This window comes from Hyperoodon ampullatus, assembly GCF_949752795.1.
Source record: "Hyperoodon ampullatus genome assembly, chromosome: 10".
NCBI classification, from domain to species: Eukaryota; Metazoa; Chordata; class Mammalia; order Artiodactyla; family Ziphiidae; genus Hyperoodon; species Hyperoodon ampullatus.
In genome coordinates, this window is record NC_136923.1 from 54,800,486 (window position 1) to 54,821,317 (window position 20,832).

The 20,832-nt window shown below is 37.4% G+C and overlaps 1 protein-coding gene across 1 annotated transcript in view; it reads left to right on the forward strand.

The window, feature by feature from the left end:
• The window catches only part of GADL1 (glutamate decarboxylase like 1), a gene marked incomplete at both ends in the record, with an annotated part of 170,464 nt that overhangs the window by 36,121 nt on the left and 113,511 nt on the right, over positions 1 to 20,832 (forward strand). Inside the window, 2 exons of the mRNA XM_079712622.1 lie at positions 1,555 to 1,619; positions 1,893 to 1,974. Coding sequence (XP_079568748.1) covers positions 1,555 to 1,619; positions 1,893 to 1,974 — 147 coding nt within the window. The remainder of the gene's footprint in view (positions 1 to 1,554; positions 1,620 to 1,892; positions 1,975 to 20,832) is intronic.

Sequence of the window (20,832 nt, forward strand, 5' to 3'; positions counted from 1 at the left end):
TATTTACTGTTGTATTTCTAACACTTATATCAGTGTCAGTCTATTTAGATATGTAATAAATATTTCTTGAATTAAATTATTATGCTCACTATAGTCATGTTAGAATGCTCAAGGTCAAAGTTTGGGGCATAAAGTTTTTAGAAAGATCTTTTTTTAAAATTGCAATATAGTTGATTTACAATGTTGTGTTAGTTTCAGGTGTACAGCAAAGTGATTCAGTTATACATACATATTATATATATATATATATATATATATTCTTTTCAGATTCTTTTCCATTATAACTTATTACAAAATACTGAATATAGTTTCCTGTGCTATACAGTAGGTCCTTGTCGCTTACCTGTTTTATATATAGTAGTGTGTATCTGCTAATCTCAACATCCTAATTTATCCTTCCCCTCCTTTCCCCTTTGGTAACCATAAGTTTGTCTTCTATATCTGTGAGTCTATTTCTGTTTTGTTATGTAAGTTCATTTGTATCATTTTTTTTCCAATTCCACATATTAAGTGGTATCATATGATATTTGTCTTTCTCTGTCTGACTTACTTCACTTAGTATGATCATCTCTAGGTTCATCCATGTTTCTGCAAATGATATTATTTCATTCTTTTTTATGGCTGAGTAATATTCCATTGTATTGTGTTGGCCAAAAAGTTCGAACTTTTTGGCCAACCCAATATATATGAACCACATCTTCTTTATCCATTCATCTGTCGATGGATATTTAGGTTTCTTCCATGTCTTGGCTATTGTAAATAGCGCTGCAATGAACGTTGGGGTACATGTTCATTGGGGTTGCCTTTTAAAATTCTGCTAGGCAACTCCCCTCCTACCTCAATTCTCCATGCTGAGTTCTACCATCGGTCCAATTGGTCACCTTCCCTAAGATATGATGTTAGTGTAAAAAAAGAATGGGCTTTTGTCTCTCAGACCTGATTTTTATTACCTGTGAGACCTTGGAAAATTTATAACCTCCAACCGTTAGTTTTTCTCTTAAAAAATTGACATGATGATAATTCTGTTCTCAGTGCAACGTGCAGTTTAAATAACCGTGGAGAGCTTGCAACATCTCCCATGCTGGTCCCCTCATATTCTCTCACAACAAGTCTGCTCGATTTCAGGTACCAAACTGACTTTCTTATTTCTCACATTGATTCTTCCTCCCCCTCCTCCAGACTTATTGACTCTGGGATTTCCTTTCATGAACCCATGTCTCATGTGTATGGTAGAATGTCAACACTGAAGGGCTGTTGTCTATTTTAGATTCTAAGATTTGAGAGGATATGGACTGTGTCTTTTATACTTCTCTTTGTCCACAGGCAACTCAATGAATACTATACCAATTTCCTTATAGTGTGGGAATTTAACTCCTAAGCATCAGTGGGGGACCATCTATTGTGATGAGGTTCTGATCGCCTGAGTAGAGCCAGTGGTCAAAATTTCCTAGAGTCCACATTGGTTAACATCGACTTAAAGCATCCAATGACAACTGGCTGGTAAACAAGTACCATTGAAATAACATCATTTTGGTTATATAAATATCTCAACAGGCTTCCTGGGGTGGCTCAGCCTTGATGTCAAGGAAGCACCGCAAGCTTCTGCACGGCATCCACAGGTAAATGTAGTTTCCCCAGTCACAGTGCCTTTTATTTAGGCAAGGGACTCTCTTTGGCCTTTGCCCAATTAAGTGACATTTTGAAAATAGGCAAAAAACTAAGGAATTGTTTTGGTTTAAAAAAATCCCAAACTCCTTAAACTGCTCACACAAGGAATCCTTTGGAGCACTAATTTGGACGTGAATACTGAATGTACCAGCATTCTTCCTACCAGTAAAAACTAATTGAGTCTCCCCTCCCTACCCTGTTTTTTTCTTTGTTTAACATAACAGGGCTGATTCTGTGGCATGGAATCCACACAAGATGCTGATGGCTGGGATTCAGTGCTGTGCTTTCCTTGTAAAAGACAAATCTGTGAGTTTTCCTCTTATGGCCTTCATCAGGCATGGAGGGGGGGTAGATTACCATATTTGCAGAGGACCCATTTTTGCTTGTATTTTATACCTTGGGCCAGAGGTAGATGACGGTCTTTGGTAAATGTTGATGGAATCAAAAGGAAAGTTGAATAGACCCAGGTAAAAGAAACAAGTGCTTCTGCTCAGGTAATGTTGTGTATTTGATTTAGGTATTATATAATCTCATTACTTACAGCAAAATGGTCTCTCTCGCCCTCATTTGGATTATATTTTTAAACTCAGTTTTAAACATTGCCAGGATATTTTTCCCCCTTGATTAAGTCCGGGATTTAAGTTATCTTGAAACTTCTCCTCCCTGAGAAAGGAGAGCAGATGTTTGTCATACATTAAATTGAATTCTTAATATGCTTAGCTGGGACTTAACAGCCCCTTTATATGGGAAGATGTTGGTTCAGGGCTGATCATCAAACCCTGATTTATTAGGGGATTGCCTCTCTCAAGTGGTTGGTACTTAGCTTCTGTTGGAACACTGGGGAGAGCCGGAAACTAGTCTGGATTGCTGTGAGGCAAGCAGGCTGAAGTTCATCTTGGTTAGAGGTAGAAACTCTATGCTTTCTCTGGGTTAAATAAGGATCCTTGTGGGACGTGGCCCAGGCTGGGAAGTGCCACTTCATTCTTAGAAATGCCTCCTCAAGATCTGTGTGCAGCATGTGGGTGATCTTTCTCAGCCATCTGTTTACATTTTTTTCTTAGGGGACTCCCTTTGCCAATGCTAAAGTCATTTTCTCTTTTTAAGGAATTTTATTTCAAATGACAACCATATTTAAAATCTGAAATCTAGTCTCGTATGTGTGGATGGTTACAACTTTCTTTTAAAAAATTTTGTGATATTTACATGTTGGTGCCCTTTGTGTTTTGAGATGACCAAACAGGATGTCCGTCGAAACTATGAACAGATTCTGCATCTGTAGATAGAGAGACTCTTGGGAATATGAATCTATTCCTTCATGTTTTATTAGGTTGGCTACTATGGACTGCATTCAATGCCATTTAACTTTTATTCATTTAAGTTTTTCAATAGTAGAGTGACTGCATGTTATAACTGAAAGGTGGTTAAAGATTACTATATCATTTATGAACTAAAGAACATATTCAACTTGCCCACAGTTACATATATAGGACATGAAAGAGTTAGGAGTAAACCCAGGTTTTCCTGTGGTCTAGATATAAGAACAAAAACATGCCTAGCATCCTTTATGTGCCAGGCATTTTACATCTGCTTTCTCCCTAATCGGATAATCTGAATGACATCTTTATCTGTTAGTGTGATGCTCTCAGGAGTGGAAAATTTAGACCCCAAATTTTATGACTATTCTTTTAAATAACTTTGTAGCTTTTATAAATTTTTCTCGTTGAATGATATTTGGAGTGATTTAGCTAAGAATTGATTTACATTCATGTCCTTGAGGCAATTTAAAATTTTCTGGATCATCTAACGCTATATAACGGTGGTTAAAATAATTTTTTTGAAGAATTCATTCCTGGATCTCAATGCAAACTATAGCACCCATGTCTACTCACATGGCAGGAGTTAACAGATTAGGAAAATTGCATTCATGGTGCAAAGAATGGAGCACTTTCAAAAGTTGCCCTTTTTTGATGAAAGACTGTTTTCAAATTACCTGGAATGCAGAATTGAACCATGAGGTATGAGATATGACCATCGGCTTAAGTTCTGTGTCGGCAGTTTTCTGTCCCTTTTGTACCTATTTTCTGCCTCTGTTGTTTTCTTTCATACTTTCATTCATTCTACCACTGCCAACTGACTCCTACATAGGCTGGGCGCAGTACTGATGCTGGGCTTAGAAACAGACACGTTCCCCATAGTCAAAGAGCTTATAATCTCACAGAGGAGACAGTGAACAAAGTGTGCATATTGAATTGTTTGATTACTATTTTGGTAAGTGCTCTGAAGACCGTGTTGTACACTGTTGATTATATATTCACCAGGCGTCCTGACTTACTTCCTTCTCTCTCCTGATGCTCATCTAACGAGCCCCTACTTGCAGCTAAGAGTCACCATATGACACAGATATGGCCACTATGATGAGGGAGAAATGTGAAACAAAGGTTTTAGTTTCTGGTAGAGGTGCTATACCCAAGAGGAGAGCTTTCTGCTCCCTTTTCTACCATGAATGCAGAAACATTGTTGTGTCAGACCATGATATAGGGAGCTCTGACAGCCACTTTGTAGCCATAAGGCAATGACCCTAAATTAAAAAGTGAACATGCACAGAATGACAGTTTTGAAATATTGCGCTTAGTATGGAATTGCCCACTTCCAGACTTTTTGTGATATGTATGGTAAGTGTCTTTATTGCTAAAACTACTTCTACTGGGTAATCGTTACTTGAAGCCAAATGCACTCTTATCTGAGACAGAGAACAGTGTGTTACTCAGACTACAAAGCAGGGACACCTGAGAAGTTCCAGGTGGAAGGAGCAGCATGTGCAAAGTCTTTAAGAAAGGAAGGTCCTTTTTTAAATTTTAGGAACTGAAAGAGGTTCATTGTTGCTGAAGTACAGAGAGTAATGCTAAGACCAGCATGAGATGAGACTAAAAGATTAGGTAGTGGATGGATCATGCAGGGTCTTAGAAACCATTTTAATGATTCGATGTTCAGAACAATGGAAGAATTTTAAAAGCAAGGAATAATCAGAAAAGATTTTCATTTAAGACAATGAATTGAAAGGAGGCAAAAATGGGTACAAGGTGAGAAAAGACTTGCAGTATCCAAACAAGATAATGGTAGGGTATGGAAAAAGTGTGATAAAATTCAAGATATATTTTAGCTGTCAACTAGACCAGGCTGAATTCCCAGTTATATATGGAACATGAGGAGGAAGCAGGCATCATGGTTGACTCCCTGAGTAGTGATACAGCAACTGAGTGAATGGTCCTGTGTAGGGAGATGGAGATTGCTGAAGGAAGAGAAGATTCCACAGGGAAATATCTTGATTTAGCATGGGCTATGTTACATTTGAGACTCCTGTGCGGTATGCAAGTGAAGGTGTCATGTAGGCACTTGACATATGGATCCAAAGCTAGGAAAAGGGTTCTGGGCTGGAAAAATATATTAGGGGATTGTTGAATGCAGATGATGCTTGAGGTCATGAAGTGGAATGGCTTGCCTAGGGAGGAACTTTGTAGTGAGAAGAGGATGGAGATCTTAGGCCTGAAAAACTCAGAGTCTGAGTTTAGAAGAGGAGGAACCAGCAGTGAGAGAGAAAGCTGAGTTGGAATGGCTAGGGAGACAGTAGAAGGACCAAGAAAGGGTGATGCTAATGAAATAGAGAGAAACATATTAGGAGGAGTGACTCTGTCTTAGTGTCAAAGCTTGAGTATCACTTTCTTAAGGAGGAGTTTCCTGACTCACCCAAGTAACTGTCATCTCTCCATTATTCCTTCTCAGAGCCTGTTCCCTTCCTCCAAAGTGCTCATCACAATTTGTAATTATGATTTCTCACGTATTAATGTTCCCTCCCTTAGAATGTAAGCTGTATATAGATAGGGACCATGTCATTATACTCACCACTGTATCCCGTGTATCTAGCAAGTACTCACTGAACGAGGAAAAAATAAAAATCCACTGAAAAAAATGAATGATTCAGTAAATTTAAAATCCTCAGAAATATCTGCTTTCATATCAGCAATAACTAGGAGTTTCCACTTTCTCCCCTACCCCAAATTATTCCTTCTGAGAGCTCTGAGGTAACAATGATTAAAATGATAGTTGATGAGCTTTATTGCCTTAGTCCTAACACAAGGCTTGAGTGTGCCTCCAGCAGGCAATTGATGAATAGTGATTTTAATTTGGACTTACTTCTCCAGTTAATGGAAGGGGGTAACTCTAGTTAAAAGAAAGCAAATTACTTAGTGAACATACTTCTGTTAAGGGAAAAACCAATTCCCTAATTGTACCTTCAAAGCCCCAGCCCCAATGCTGTTTTCCCTGATTGACTAGCTGGTGGTGTTTGTTCACATTTTTAATTTCCTGTATCCATAAAGAAGACTGCTTCCGAAACAAAGAGCTGTTGCTCTCCAAGTCATACTATCACTAACACTCTGCATGATAGGGATAAAAAGAAAATCAGGGATTTAGAAAAAATCTGTGATTATAAATAAGTTGACTTCAGATGTAAATGCTGGGTCTACATGGTTGCTTTGGATCAAAGACAATTTTGATGCTTTGATCTAAAATAAAAGTCTAAGAATCAGATGCATAGATGGAGAAAAATCTCAGTATTGGCTTTTTGACTTTTAGTGTTTATTGGAAGAACTATTTAGTTAAAAAAATATCTAACAGATATATGAGAACATGAAAAATGCTAATCAGATGACTTTTTGAGAATAAATAATTCCTCTCTATTTCTGCATATCATCATCATCCAATATTAACTCACAAGGACTTCCTGTTTAATCTAGCAGCTATAGATAATTAAAGGGACATTTTTTTCTTAGAAAAACTATGTAGATACTAAGGATTTTTTTTATTATGTCCATTTTTATATGTTTATTTCAGAAGTAATTCACCTACATCATAGACCAGAATCAGAAAATTCAGATAGGGAGAAAGATGAAGAAAAAAGATGCCCTTTACAAATATCTGAAGATGCATATTTTCTTAGGCATATTTATATATGTCAGTGTACACATATATATTTATCTAACATAAAAACATATTTTGATTTTAGCATGCTTTTTCTGTTTCACAAAATTGCAAACATTGCTCCATGTCAATATTCATTGTATACATTTTCCATAGCTGCATGGTGTTCTATCATTTTGATATTTGATATTTGATAATTAACTAGACTACCACTGACCAACTAGATTGTTTTGATTTTGGGCTAATATAGATGTGGCTGCCACCTTTGAGGCTAAATCTTTGGGCATATCCTTTATTTTTCCCTTAGAATAAATTCTTAGAAGTCAAAGAGCCATGATCATCTTTCATGATGCTTTTTTATACTTGTTTCCTAATTTTCCTTCTAAAAAATTGCTTGCCTTCTCACTAGCAGAGTATGTGTGTGTGTGTGTGTGTGTGTGTGTTAGCTTTTGACATAGCAAAGGGTTTTTAGCTTTGTCGCAAGACATTTGTACACCCATACTTACAGACACATAACCATTTTCCTTCTCATTTTATCCAGTGATGTACTGTATCTCCTCCTACTCGGGGGTCTTCTTTAGCTGGAGGTATTGACATGCAATTCTGGGCTGCCTAGGTTTCAAATGTGAGGCTTTGGAGATAGACTTGCAGTTCTTTCCCTTTCATCTTCAGTCTAGAGGAGGCTCAGGATGGTCCCAGTTTTTCTTTAGAAGAAGTAGCAGGGAGAAGAGGAGCAGGGAGTTCATTCCGTATACACCCAACGAAGGTATACTGCGGGCCTGGCACTGCTATGCATGGAGAAAAAATGGAAAAGGAGACTCATACCACCTCCCAGTGTGGTTCCCCAAGAGAAGGCGGGAATTTTTCACCGGGATACCACACCTGAGAAATGTGTTCTCTCTCAGACCCACTTAAATTTCTATCCTGAATGATCATTGATATTGCAAAGGACAACTATTATATGCCATTTTAAAAATGTGCAAGAAAATAAAAAAGGGAGAGAACATGGCTTATCAGAGAAACTAGGACAAACTGTGTCTGCTTTGGTGAGGATTTCTTTTTCAGCTCTCATTTTTCTTCATGGAGTTCCTATGGAAGTGCCGTTAGATGGTTTGAAAATACTGAACAATCTGATCATGAAAAACTTCTTTTCTGTCATTCCAGAGAACACTCACACTTCCCCTACACACGTACATTATACATTTCTTTGGAATGACAGCCTCCTAGCTAATGGAACAGAAAAGGGGGAAGGTCAGTGTTTAAAACTGATTAGAAAAAAAGAAGCATTTGACTTGAAGGAGAGACATCAGTCTCCTGGGCTTGAGGCTGCCAAAATTATTCTCCAGATCTTGGAGACTCTTGACTGAGCTCAGAAAATTCTTCAGCTTTTCAGCAAGGTTGAGAATTTCATGACACTGGCAGAGCTCAACAAATTCGTGGTTGGTAAATAGCCCATTTTCTTTTTAATTGCTGTGTTTTTAAAAATTATAATGAAAAAAGTTAATTTTTTCTTGAGGCTTTTGGAAATTTTTGCATATATATATGCACAAATTTCTAAAAGCCTCATGAAAAAATTAACTTTTTTCATTATATATATGAAATGTATATATATACTGGATGTATATATATACTGGATATATATATATATACATCACATTAAAAAAACTTCACATGGTATAGTGTCTGCTTTCCTTCCCCATGAGGTAAAGAGAGATAATAATTAATGTTAGAATTGCTTGTGTTCAAAACCCATCATATCTTTCTCCACTGAACAAACCAATAAGTTTGGTTTTAGTATTTACTGGGTTCATATTGCAATTGTCATTAACTTTAACAAGGGGATTTGTACTTTGTTTTAGAACTATGCATCATATAGCCTAGTAACTTTGTTTTAGAACCTTGCATTATATAGCCTAGTATATTAATTCCTTGGTGAACTGCAGCTCTGAGGGATGTGTTATTGCATGATCATGATTGTACTATCTGATTCCAGTCAATAGTTGCCATCATGTCATAAATGGGCACAAGTCCCAGCCGAGAACCTATCCCTTGGTTCTTGGAATCATCTATATGGTAGACTGTGAGTTACTGGAGAGCAGAAGGGGTCTATTCATTGCTGTACTCCCACTAACTTAGTACAAAGCCTGACACTCAATTCATGCTCAATAAAAAGGTTTCCTGGAGTGAACTTACTTTGTATCTTTTTCCAGTACTATCAAATGGTAATATTTTAAATTTGTTACCTGCAGTATATCCTTTATCATCACAACCTGATCTCTTTCAAGTCTCAGAGCATCCCTTCTTGCTAGTACATAGACGTTTTTTTTTTTTGAGGGGGTATAGAAATTGCTTGTCTTATCCGTATGGTTTGAGATGTCCATTATCTCCTTACATCCCATTTCATGTTGGTGATTAGAAAAAGTCTACCCTAAACTGTGCCAACATTTGGCCTTTTATCTACATGCCTCAGAGACCAATAATAAATCAGTGACTCATGCTTTCCTTTTTGCAGAAACCATATTGTCTTTCCCCTAGAAAGTTATTTTTGTTTCAGTGTCTAATGATGCTGTGCTTTATTGGATACTGGACAAGCGGAAGAGCAGCTTGCTTTCCCAGGGCTCCCGGGTCCTCTCTTGACCCCTTCTAATGAACAGAATGACATTCACAATCTGCCAGGGTAACGGTGGTGGCTGTTTGTAATGCTAGATCAAGTATCTTGGCCAAAAAGTTTTCCAATTTCATCCTTGAGTTCCTTCAAACCTTTGGGTGGCTGCCACCTGGTCCTACTGATTGAGCTACATTTATTTCATCAGTTTGACTTGAATGAGTTGGGGTGCTGCCCGTGGTTGCATTTAATATCATCTGCCTGTCTATTTTTGAAGAACCCGAAGAATGTGGGAATTTCTCTGATATCCTTCCAGGTAAAGAATTCGTTCTTCATAACAGCCATCCCATGTCTATGGGACTGCAACATTCGCTTCTCTGCCATTCATCACAGAAAACTTCAGATTTGCTAAGAAATGACCAAGAGGAAAGAAATAGGAAATTCTACCTTTGTGTCCTTTTGTCATCTCTGATTCCACAAAAACTACCAGTTGAAAAATATCCCAGAAAGAGGATTCTACTTACAGATTGAATTTTCTCTATCTTACCTTGTAACAAAACTGATTAGGGCCCCATAATATAGGAAGATTACATAAGTTAAAATCTAAAAAAAACAAGAAACATAAGGATTAGGGCATAAAAGAAAACCTGGAAAGAAGCTAATGGAAAAATGCATGCCATAAGTAGCAAGCTACACCTGCCTCAGTGGGTAGGCTAAAATTTGATTTTAGCATTTTTTAAATATTCTAAGCATCTGCCTTTTGCCTTTATTTTATTTTTTACTATTAACTCACTACACCAAGGCTTTCTCTTCTATTTCTACTCTCTGGTGTGATGCCTGAGGCCCTTTTGACTTCTTGGCATAAATCGTTCCATTTGTTTTCCTTTGCACATTTCTAGCTGTCACATTTGTTGTTTTCCAAGGAAGATATCTAAAAACATATCTGACACTCCTAATTAGGCTTCCTAGCTTTGTTGTTTCAAGGCCAAATAATTTCAGGGAGTCCATTTTTTGGGGGGGTTTTCTCCATGGCAATTCGAAATGCAGATACAAATGCATGTGAATAAGAGAAGTATTTTAATTTTATAGATAACTCAGAGGTGGTAAATATAGATTTATCTTATATAGATTTTTAGCTGTTGTACTTAAACACTAATTTGTACAGAAATTGTTACTGGCATATAATAAAGGAATTAATTGTGGACTGAGTAGAAAAACAGAAACTCTGTAAAATAATTGCCATATTTTATATATTGAAGTTACATACAACTCGTGCATGCAAGCACACGTGTATTTACTCAGCAAACATACTTGCCTTTAGGTCACTATGATGCTGATGGAAAATCATAATTTAGGAAGTTTTGTTAATTGCAAAAGGAATTAGAATCTTCTCTGGTAGTTCCTTCTAAGGGCTATTTGGGAGTTTAGATGATATTGATATTTTTTCAATTAATTATTATGAAATATAAGGAAAATATAAAATATGCATGAAATGCATTTATTTAATTTATTTTTATAAAAAGAATAATCAGGTGATTCCCACCCAGATTAAAACAAAGAACAGAAACCCAGAAATCCCCTATGTGCTCCTTCCTGTTACTGACTTTTTAACTTTTCTCTTTAGCTTTGCTTTGTAGTTATGCATTCTCAAATAATTAGTTTACTTTTGCCTTTTTGAAATTTATGTAAATGGAATCATGCAGTATGTATTTTTTGGTTTGGCTTTGTTGCTGTTGTTACTCAAACTTACCTTATGTCTGTAAGATTCATTCATGAGTTGCACAGTCACAGGGTTATTCATTTTCTGCTTTATACTATTCCATATGAGCAAATCACCATTTGATTATCCATTTTGCTGTTGAGGAACATTTGAGTTATTCTAATTCGGGGCTTTTACAAAATTTTGCTACAAACATTTTTGTCTACATGTCTTCATTGCTTGCTGTGTCCCAGAGGTGCCATCTGGTATAATTTTCCTTTTTCTTGAAGATCGTATTTAGGAATTTCTTAATGAATCAAAAGGTGGCATACTCTATTAGACTTTGCTTCTTTGAAAATGTCTTTATTTCATTTTTTTCTGGGGATAGAATTATGTGAGGAATTTTCCTTTAGAACTTTAATGATTTTTTTTGTTGTTGTTGTCTTTTGGCATTGTGTATTAGAAAGTTAACTACTTAACTGTCATTTCTTTGGTGGCAAAATAACTTCTTTCTCTGGCTTCCTTTAAGATTTTCTAGCTTTCTTTAATTTTCTGCCATTTATCTATAATGTTATTAATATATATTTTGTTTGGTTTTTCTTAGACTCCATTGTGCTTCTTGAATCTGAAGATTGACATGTCTCATAAGTTTTAAAAATTCTCCATTTAATTATCGACCTTGTCTCCTTTCTTTTCTGGCACTCCAATTAAATGTGTAATCAACCTTCTTACTGTTTCTTCTCTTACTCTAATTTGTAAGTTTCATAACTTTGTCTTTCCTTGTCTCCTTGTGGATAATTTTTAGGGCCTATTTGAAATTCACTGATTCTCTCTTCAGCTATGTCTAATCTGCTATTAACACTAGCCCTTGGGTTCTTACTTTATTATTGTCTTTCTGGTTTCGTAGCATCAAATTGAATCTTTTTTACATATAGAAGGTCTCTAGGTTCTTGTTGACATTTTTAAGATCAGCTTTTATCTCCATGAACAGTCTGCCTCTGCTAACTCTAGTTTCTGGATTCCCACAAGTGCTATACCTATTGTTTCTTAAGTCTGTGAGTCCTGGCTGTCATATTGTCTAGAGAGGTACATTACAATCCTTGATGGTTTACTGAATATTTTATTTAAAAATTTACCTTCAGGAATAATTTGAAACTAGAAGTGAAGCTCTCTTTCTTTACAGAGGATTTTATTTTCATTCTCTGGGCATCTGGGGGGGTGGGGATTAGCAGTCCAGGACCAACGCTTAAAGATTCTCTGGATCTTCAGAGTATAATCTTGACCTCTCTTTCCAGTGGAGAACTTTGGGTCCTAAACAAGAGAAAGGATTGCTTTAGTGCTCTTGTTACATTGACCACCTTTGAACTCTGTTTCCTGATGGTGATACTCCAGGTCCCCACACGTGGAGGCCACACTCCCCCTTCCCTCACCTCTCCCCACTCTAGCTCTTGCTGCAGCTGCCCTTCTAAGTCTGAACAGGCCCCTGGGGTGGAAGCATCTCTGGCTCACCTCTGAGCTCCATTCCTCTCCTGTACCTCCCAGAAGTTTACTTCTGCCTTGTGTAGGTCTGCTACACTTTTTATTAGATGCAGTTTTTATGTTTTTTTCCAGGCTTTCTTGTTATTTTCAGTAGGAGCATTTCAAGTTCATCTAGTCTTTTATTACCAGAATTGATATATGTCAGACTTTGGCCTTTTAATAATCAACTGCTGTTCAGTGCTGCCAGTGGGGATGAGCATTCGTTAATTTACTCACCCTTTCATTCCACCTGCAAATGTGTGTAGCCTCTTATGTGTTACTTGAGTAAGACATGCTCCTTATCATAAGTGAACTCAGGGGATAGTAAGAAACAAATTTTAAGCAAATAATTAAAATATAATACCTGTATTTATGTAACAGAGTAAAAAGCAGGTGTTTTGGAAATGTAGATCAAGTGAAAGAACAATGCTGCTGAAGAAGCTGGTCTAGAAAACTTAATTGAAACAGAGGCGACCTTTAACATATCAGTTATTGGTATTTTCTTGCCATTTTTAAAGCAATATAGGATCAAAATAGCAGTGTCAGGCATAATGAGGAATATAAAAATTACTCGTACCCACCAGTCAAAGTTAAATCATTTAAAATTTTCTTGATAGATGAATATTAATACATTACTGTATCTGTGTTGGTATAGATTTGTGTATTTTGCTTCTATAACTAGCATATCCTTTCTTTACCCATTCCTACCCCCTCTCATTATCTAAAAAACAGAGGCACTGGGCTTATAAAATCTTCATTTAAAATTATTCACTTGTTTAACTATGACCACCATTATCTTACCAGATTTCATATTAGTTCTGAGGGGTTTCAAGTTATTCTCTTGCATTTTATAAATATATAATAATATTAGTATATAAGTGTAATTTTGTTTGCTGTCTAATATTCTAATATATTTTGTTTGCTTCATATCAGTTGCAATTATAATGCACTGATAAAATTTCCAAAAATATGTTCAGTAATAATAGTAAATAGAAAGCATTTTTATCTTCTTTGTGATTTTATTAAAGTTGCCTTAAGATATACATTCTGTATAAATCCTCTTGAGAAATGATCTAGGAATGAGTATTGAATTTTACCATATCCCTTTTTAATATCTGATAAGGTAGTTCTATCATTTTACTCCTGAACAAAGTTAGATGTGTGTTCATTGATTTTCTACATTTCTGATTAACCTCATTTAGTTGCAGTAGATTGCTTTAATGTATTAATGGATTTGTATCCTTAGATTTTGGCCTCTATATACATACAATTAATCTACTCTGTGTGTGTGTATGCATGCGAGTATGTGTGCATGTTATCTTGGTTGGATTGTATTTTGACTGTCAGCTTTCAACTGTCTTATTTGTTTTAGAATAATTATGAGAGCATAGAGATCGTCAGCTTTTAGAAATGGTGAGAAAAGTCAATCATAAAACTCTTGTTCAGAAATTTGGAGGGAGATAATTATTTTCCCATTTTTATTCAACTGTTAAGAATTTCATGCTCTGCTTGATCAATTTCAAGAACATTTTCTCAAATATTTAATACATTTTATTGAGATTTTCAAGTATATTAGTAGAATCTATATCATTTCATCATTTTCATCTAATTTTTACCTTATATCCTTGCCTGAAGTCTTAATTTTTTAAATATTTTTTCTTAGTTTGCTTACCTTATCTTCTCTCCATAAGAATCACTTCTTGCATTTATTTTTTCAAGTCACATCTTTATTGTTTATTTAATTGTTATTCATTTACTCCTGCTTCTTTATGTTTTTGTTCTGTAAAAATGTTATTTTACATTTGAGGGCAGTTTTGGCTCAGCTCCTTAAATTTTGTTTTGGAGTATTCTCATTTAAATTATTTCCCAATTAATCTATAATCACAGTGTTGATTTACTCTTCGAGCCAACGGTGATTTATAAAAGTAATTTTAACTTCCCAAGTGCTTAAGATGTGTTATGAAATTCTGGTTTGTTTTACTGTAGTCAGATAATCAAAATGAAAGCAGAGATCAAGAGTGATGAATTTTTATCTTTTAAACTCAAAAATTGAAAGGACATCTTATCATCCAGAATCCACTTTTAGTTTGCATTTTCTTTCCCAAGCAGATAAACAGTCCTCAAGTTCGGGGCGTGGGGGAGAAGAGTGTTTGAAGAAGAGCCAAGTATTAAATATGAATAAGCAAACCCAGGGGGTTCAAGAAAAACCAGAACTTCCCTGTAAATAGAATATGTGGGTTCTTTCCTTTCTTGGCCCAAGTTCTAGGTGAGGCTCAGAGATTTGAGAAGGCTCCCTTCTCCTCCACCTCTCATGTCAATCTGGAAAGCAGAAATTAAATAGAGATGGGAAGCGGGTATATCCAAGGCATGAGAGTGCCTGAGAATACACCCATTTCTCCTGTAGGCTTCACAGTGGCTGGTCGGAAGAGCAACCAAAAGTAACTGAAAATGAACCGGGGGCACAAGGGAGACTGGAAGTAGGGTCAAGAAGCAAGGAGCATGACTCGTGATCTGACAACCACAGCCCAAGGCAGGTTTTTAGACGTAAGAAGGAAAGAGCATCTGGAAAGAGCTAGAGATGGTCAGGTGGTCAGTAAAAGGACAGCGGTGACCACACTGCAGAAACAGATGTCCTCTCCTTGGCTTCAGTCGGCAGATTTAGCAATTGAAAACATAAGATGCACAGTGAAATTTGAATTTCAGATAAATGACGTAATATTTTAGTATAAGTATATCCTAAATATTGCATGGCATAATACTTTTACTAAAAATTTTGGGTTTTAGGAATTTATATGAAATTTGTATATAATTCAAATTTAATAGGTGGTTTTGTATTTTATCTGATAACCCTCCTTAGCGGGATTTGTGAATGTCCCAACGACGTTAAACAAAAGGTAAGAGGAAGAAAACTCTCAGAGGAAAAACCTCGATTGCCCATGTTTTATGTCTGCATGGTCTGAGAAATCACTCAGTTTGAGCTTTGAGTTTTTCTGGAAGTGACCCAATTAAATAGTTTGCATTGGAAATAAACATAGCTCAAAATCAGAAATGTTTTCACTGAAAGAAAAGTGAAGTGTCATTTTTGCATATCCAAAGTGATATCATTTTGAAATTCATAACAATTTTATTTGTTTTTAAGTTCATGTGACAGATAAAAGTTGGCACTTCACAGTATGATGTTTACATCTTTACCCAAAAGACGTACACAAGCTAAATTAGGATCTTGCAGTGTTCATTCCAAATCCCTTGTCTTCTCCACCTCTGGTCCAGTAAGCTGGGACCAGGGGGATGAGGCAGGGGAACAGTGTGATGTGACCATCTCTGTGGGAGAGAAGGGAAGTAAGGGGTCCCTGGGAACCAGGCAGAGAGCCTAAATTGTTTACTATAAATGACTTCCATCTCTTGCTGTGACAACTTACTAATGGATTGCTGAGTTTTAAACCTGGTCCAGAAACTGAAATGGAACAAGATAGATGGATTGCATCTTGCCTGTTTCTAGCTCGCAGCAGTTGTCAGAAAGAAGTTCACGGCTTCTTTTTTATAAGGCTACTCTCTCCCCAGTACGTTTCATTATGCCCTTGTCACGGAGTAGCACATGTCACTATTATATGTCCTTTGGATCTTATCTTGGCATATTTATTCCTCTGTTTTATTACCAGTTTTAGACAGTACCATAGTGCGGATTAAACCCTCGACACCCAGTCACAGAAATACCAATGCATTCATTTAGAGTATTGTCAGCGTCTTTGTGCCATTTCAATATCCAACTTGCCAGAGATGTAGTGAAATTCAATGAAATACATAGCTTTTTTCAGAACTACTGAGAACCAGGAATTTATATATAATAAGAAAAATATTGTTTTCTAACAGTGAGGTAGCAACAGCAAGTGTTAGAAGGTTAGTCACTTTAACAGATTTTATTTTCCCATTATGAGAGTTATAGGATGCCTTTCACTTAAAGGGTTCAGTTGAAATCCAAGAGGAAAACCTCCAGGGGAGTGAAGTTCTTTATATGTCTCTTTAATTTAAAAAGATTGTGCTTTGGGATTGACTCACTCTTGATGGGTGGGGAGGTGAACTTCACGGAGCCAGCAATCTTCAGTGTACTGTAGAGTCTGATATTGGCTGTAGAGTTTAACAATGAAGTGATGGGAACCCGTAGGGGTTAACTTTCCCTACATGGGGATGTCCCCCAAAGCCACCATTGCTTTAGGCATCCTTGAGACAGGGCATCACTTACCTTCAGGGCATTTATCATAATTATTTAGGACCAAAAATGTCATTCATTGGTGCCAGGCTACATGAAATCGTAGAGAAGATATGCTGTCCCTCATCACTATACCAATTTCATGGATTTGGGGAGGCCGGGAGAAGAAAGATAGCTGGTTCATTTGCAGTTCCTGTGCCTCTGGGCACTGGACCTGTCAGCGCACAGGGCCTTCCTCGAGGTTCTGAGCAGAGGTCTGCTCGAGGGCTTGAGGATACGGGGTAAGAGTCGGGGTGAAGCCTTCACCCCAGTTACTGCCTGATTTCTGACCTGTTCTAAACAGTCCGAAATGGAGAACGTGTGATCTGGTCATTTAAGGATCCCATATGGCTACTTTCATGCTATACTCTCAGAGTTGAATAGCCGTGACAGTGATCCCATGTCTTATAAAGCTGAAAATATTTACTCTCTGGCTGTTTACAGAACTCGTTTACAGAACTCGCCCATCCCTGATTTAGAACCTCCAGAGGAGAGGACTTTGTCTTCCCCATGCTCTGGGACCACAGTTTGACTAGGAAATTCTGGGATTAAATACGATTTCTCAGTGCATACCTCCCTCCACCTAGGGCCCTTGATGCCCAGCAAGACTTGTGTTCAAATTCTGCCTCTGCTTCTGCCCTATGTGACTTTGACAAGTCACATAGTTTCTCTGAAATTCCATTATTTTATGTGTAAAATAGAGACACTTCCCATTTTGAAGAAGTGCTATGACCTTGAGTGAGAGAATGTCCAAAAGTGCACAGTATGCTGCCAGCCACGTGATGGGCACCCTGTGCATGCTATATCTTGTTTCCTTGTTCTCTCCAGATTGAGGGCACATGTGAATGCACAGATTCTTCTGTGTGGACAAATGTCCATGTGTATAGTGGGAAAATTCTTTGTCGTTTTAGCACATTTCTGTATTTTATCACGAGTCTTTGGGAAAAGAATGCTTTTGTTCACTACATCCTAGGTTCTATTCAGAGGTTTTTACCAAGTGCTTCCTAGTTCATTTCGAACTATTATTTAAGCCAGTTTTCTGTGGGATTGCCCATGGTTATGGTAATATCAACAATTTCCAACAACCCTTTCGTGGGATTTTTACAAAAATCAGGGAACAGTGTTTCAGAAATGGCCCTCCGGGGTAGCATTTCCCTGTGCAAAATCAAGCTCTTACCTGTGCTCCAGGCCTCAGAGACCAGACCTCTCAAGGATGCTAAAACTCCCAGAAATGTAGGCCAGCAGCCTTGCTGCTGAATGTGCCCCTGTGAACAGCATTGCAATAAGCTGGAGACATAGATTGATTTTGTTAAATATTGTGCTCCTGCTGTAGAATCGCTCTCATAGCCCCCGTCCAAAGCAGCACACTTGCTCGGTGTCCGTTTTGTCCAATTTGAAAGACCTCATTTCCATCTACGTCTGTCCACCTATTTTGGAGAGAGGCAACTAAGCCATCTAGACTGAAGAAATATGTCTTGAGTTAATAAATGTTTTCTTCCAGACATTCACTTAAACGTTGTGCCATGAGTATCCATCCCCGGGAGGTGGGATGCAACACAATGTCATTATCCTCAAAGTACAGATGAATGATGAGTGAGGCGATGGGGCAGCATGATGTAGTTGACAGTTCACAGTCAAGACTCAGCGCTCAGAAGCAGCAAGTGACACCTGGATGCTTTTGCTGTGCCTGTGGGACCGGATGTGCTGAGACCTTGGCAAATATCTGTCCCCTTTCATTCTCCTTCTGGCGTGCCTTTTGTGCACAGATGTCACTCCCCATTTCATCGTGTTTCCACATCACCTTTTCTGCCGGAATGGACCCCGTGTCCTCCCCTCCTCCCCCTCGTCCCCACCTCCTTCATCCTCCTACCTTCCCTGCTGTCTTGCCTCCCCTTCCTCCTTTTCTCTTCTCATCCCACCATATTGTATTTTTGTAAGTTGCCTTAACTCCCTTTTGCAACAAGAAGGGTGACAATAGATATGTATCAGGTAGAATTGTAGAAACTCAGAGTTGGGAGTATTGCAAGATCTCAGTTGAGTGAGCGAGGTTTACTCGTATCCATGTTGATATGATTAAGCTTCCAAAAACAAGTGAATCTTTGTCCCCCATCACAAACACCTAGCAAATCGAAAAGTGTAATAGATTAAGGTTGTGGGGTGTTTTTTTTTCACATCACATCCACACCAAATCTTTGGACATACGTTTCATAGCTCGGAGCATTTTTCCCCCTGATGAAGACTCCAGCATTATTCATATCGAACCTGTATGCTCTTTATTTAGTTGCATGGACTAAAGTCATTCTTCACTTGTATTCATGCACAAATAAAACTTTGATGATTGGCACTCACAGCACAAAAAGAAGGCAGATAATCACCCTGGTTTATATGCTCTGGTGAAAACTCAACACTTGAGAGTTTTCTAGATTCAATGTGAATGTAATGCTGACCAAAACTTCTAGATCAGGATTTTTCAACATAAGGTCAAGACCCATCAGAGCAGTGTTTTGCAGTCATGGCTGCACAATGGGGTCACCTGGGAAGCTTTTTAAATAAATAGCATTGCCCTTACCCCACATCAAAGATTCTGATTTTTTGATCTGGAGTAAGGACCCTGCATTGCTATTTTTCAAAAAACTCTTCAGATAACTCTAATATTAACTTGGGTTAAGAACCACCATACTAATTGGTCTTGAGTTATATAGTCAACTGTGAGTCACATCAGGGTTTTATTTTCCCTTTTAATGAACAGTGAGAATAAAATGGAATAGAAAATATCAGTATGCATTTCATGTAGAAATGATGGATACTCTATCAAGAAACTTTTGTTTCAGTTTCATGTATTTTAAAGTGGATGCTGTCACTATTGAAAAATAATTTCTTACTGTGGGTTGTAGTCAAAGACTGAAAAACACTGTTTTAGATCATCTTTAACAGAGATGGTATGTTGATAGTTGCCTGGGGAAGATCAGAAAATCTCCATCTGTCCTAAGAGAGAAGCCTGATAGAACTATTTTTAAATGCGTGTAGGGCACGCAGAGGTATTGCCAAGTGTTCTCTGTGCTATCAAATGTTTCTTGCCTATTTATAGAAGCCCTTACACATTCTTTGAGACACTGAGCCTGACTTTACCCTCTCCTGTAGGTACCATCACTGCTTAAAAGTATTAAGTTACATTTCTTAAAAATGTCTTTTAGTTCAGCCTCCTCATTTCCGAATCCGCTCATTCTAACCCGTAGTTTGGGCGAATTTAAGGAAGATTTACATTTCAGAAGAAAATATGGGAGTGGTGTGTGCTAATGCCTCTAATGTAGTGAAAGATGATCTTCCTTCTTGCTTCTTCTTGCTCTGTAATGTAACTGACTGTGTTTCCGTTCCCATTTCCACATTAAAGTTCTTAAGAATAGTGACGTTCTCATTTACCACTACAGCCCCAGTGCCTAGCACAGCTTTTGGCATATATTCAGTCTCTCAAAATGTTTCCTCAATAAATAAATAAAGACAACATCAGAAGCTATAATCATTTTTAAAATTCACTTTTGTATTCTAGATTGCAACCAAGCCTTCCTGCTGTTCACAGTCTAAATTTAGTTTTGCACATTCGATCAACAAGTATGAGCCTAGATGTGTTGTACCTCCATGGGGTTATATATCTAAGCTCCTGCCATCATAGTGCTTGTTATAAAAGTCCTCAATACCTAATTTTGGAATGACTTAATTAGTACAAACATGATTAATATACCCACTTCCTAAGACATCTAGGCAATTTCTTGCATGTAAATAATGGTGATAGGGGACAGGTTATGTGAAAAACCATACGGGAAGAGTTTTTAGGAGATTTTGTTAAGCTGAAAAACATGATTGCAAGAAGTGGGGACTGGGAGTAGTCACTGACTCCTTGTAAAGAGCCTGCAGATCTGGCTGGCCTGTGGAAATCAAAGATGGCTTAGCTAATTTTGACAATGAAAATGCGTAACCTCATAATCCAGGATGTATTTTTGGTGATAAATTAAGTATCACCAGTCACAAGTATTTAGAAAAAATCTCAAGATGCTTTACAGAGAAGATGTTACACTAGTAAGACTAGAAGTCATATTTACAGGAACAAAGTAAGAATCTGAA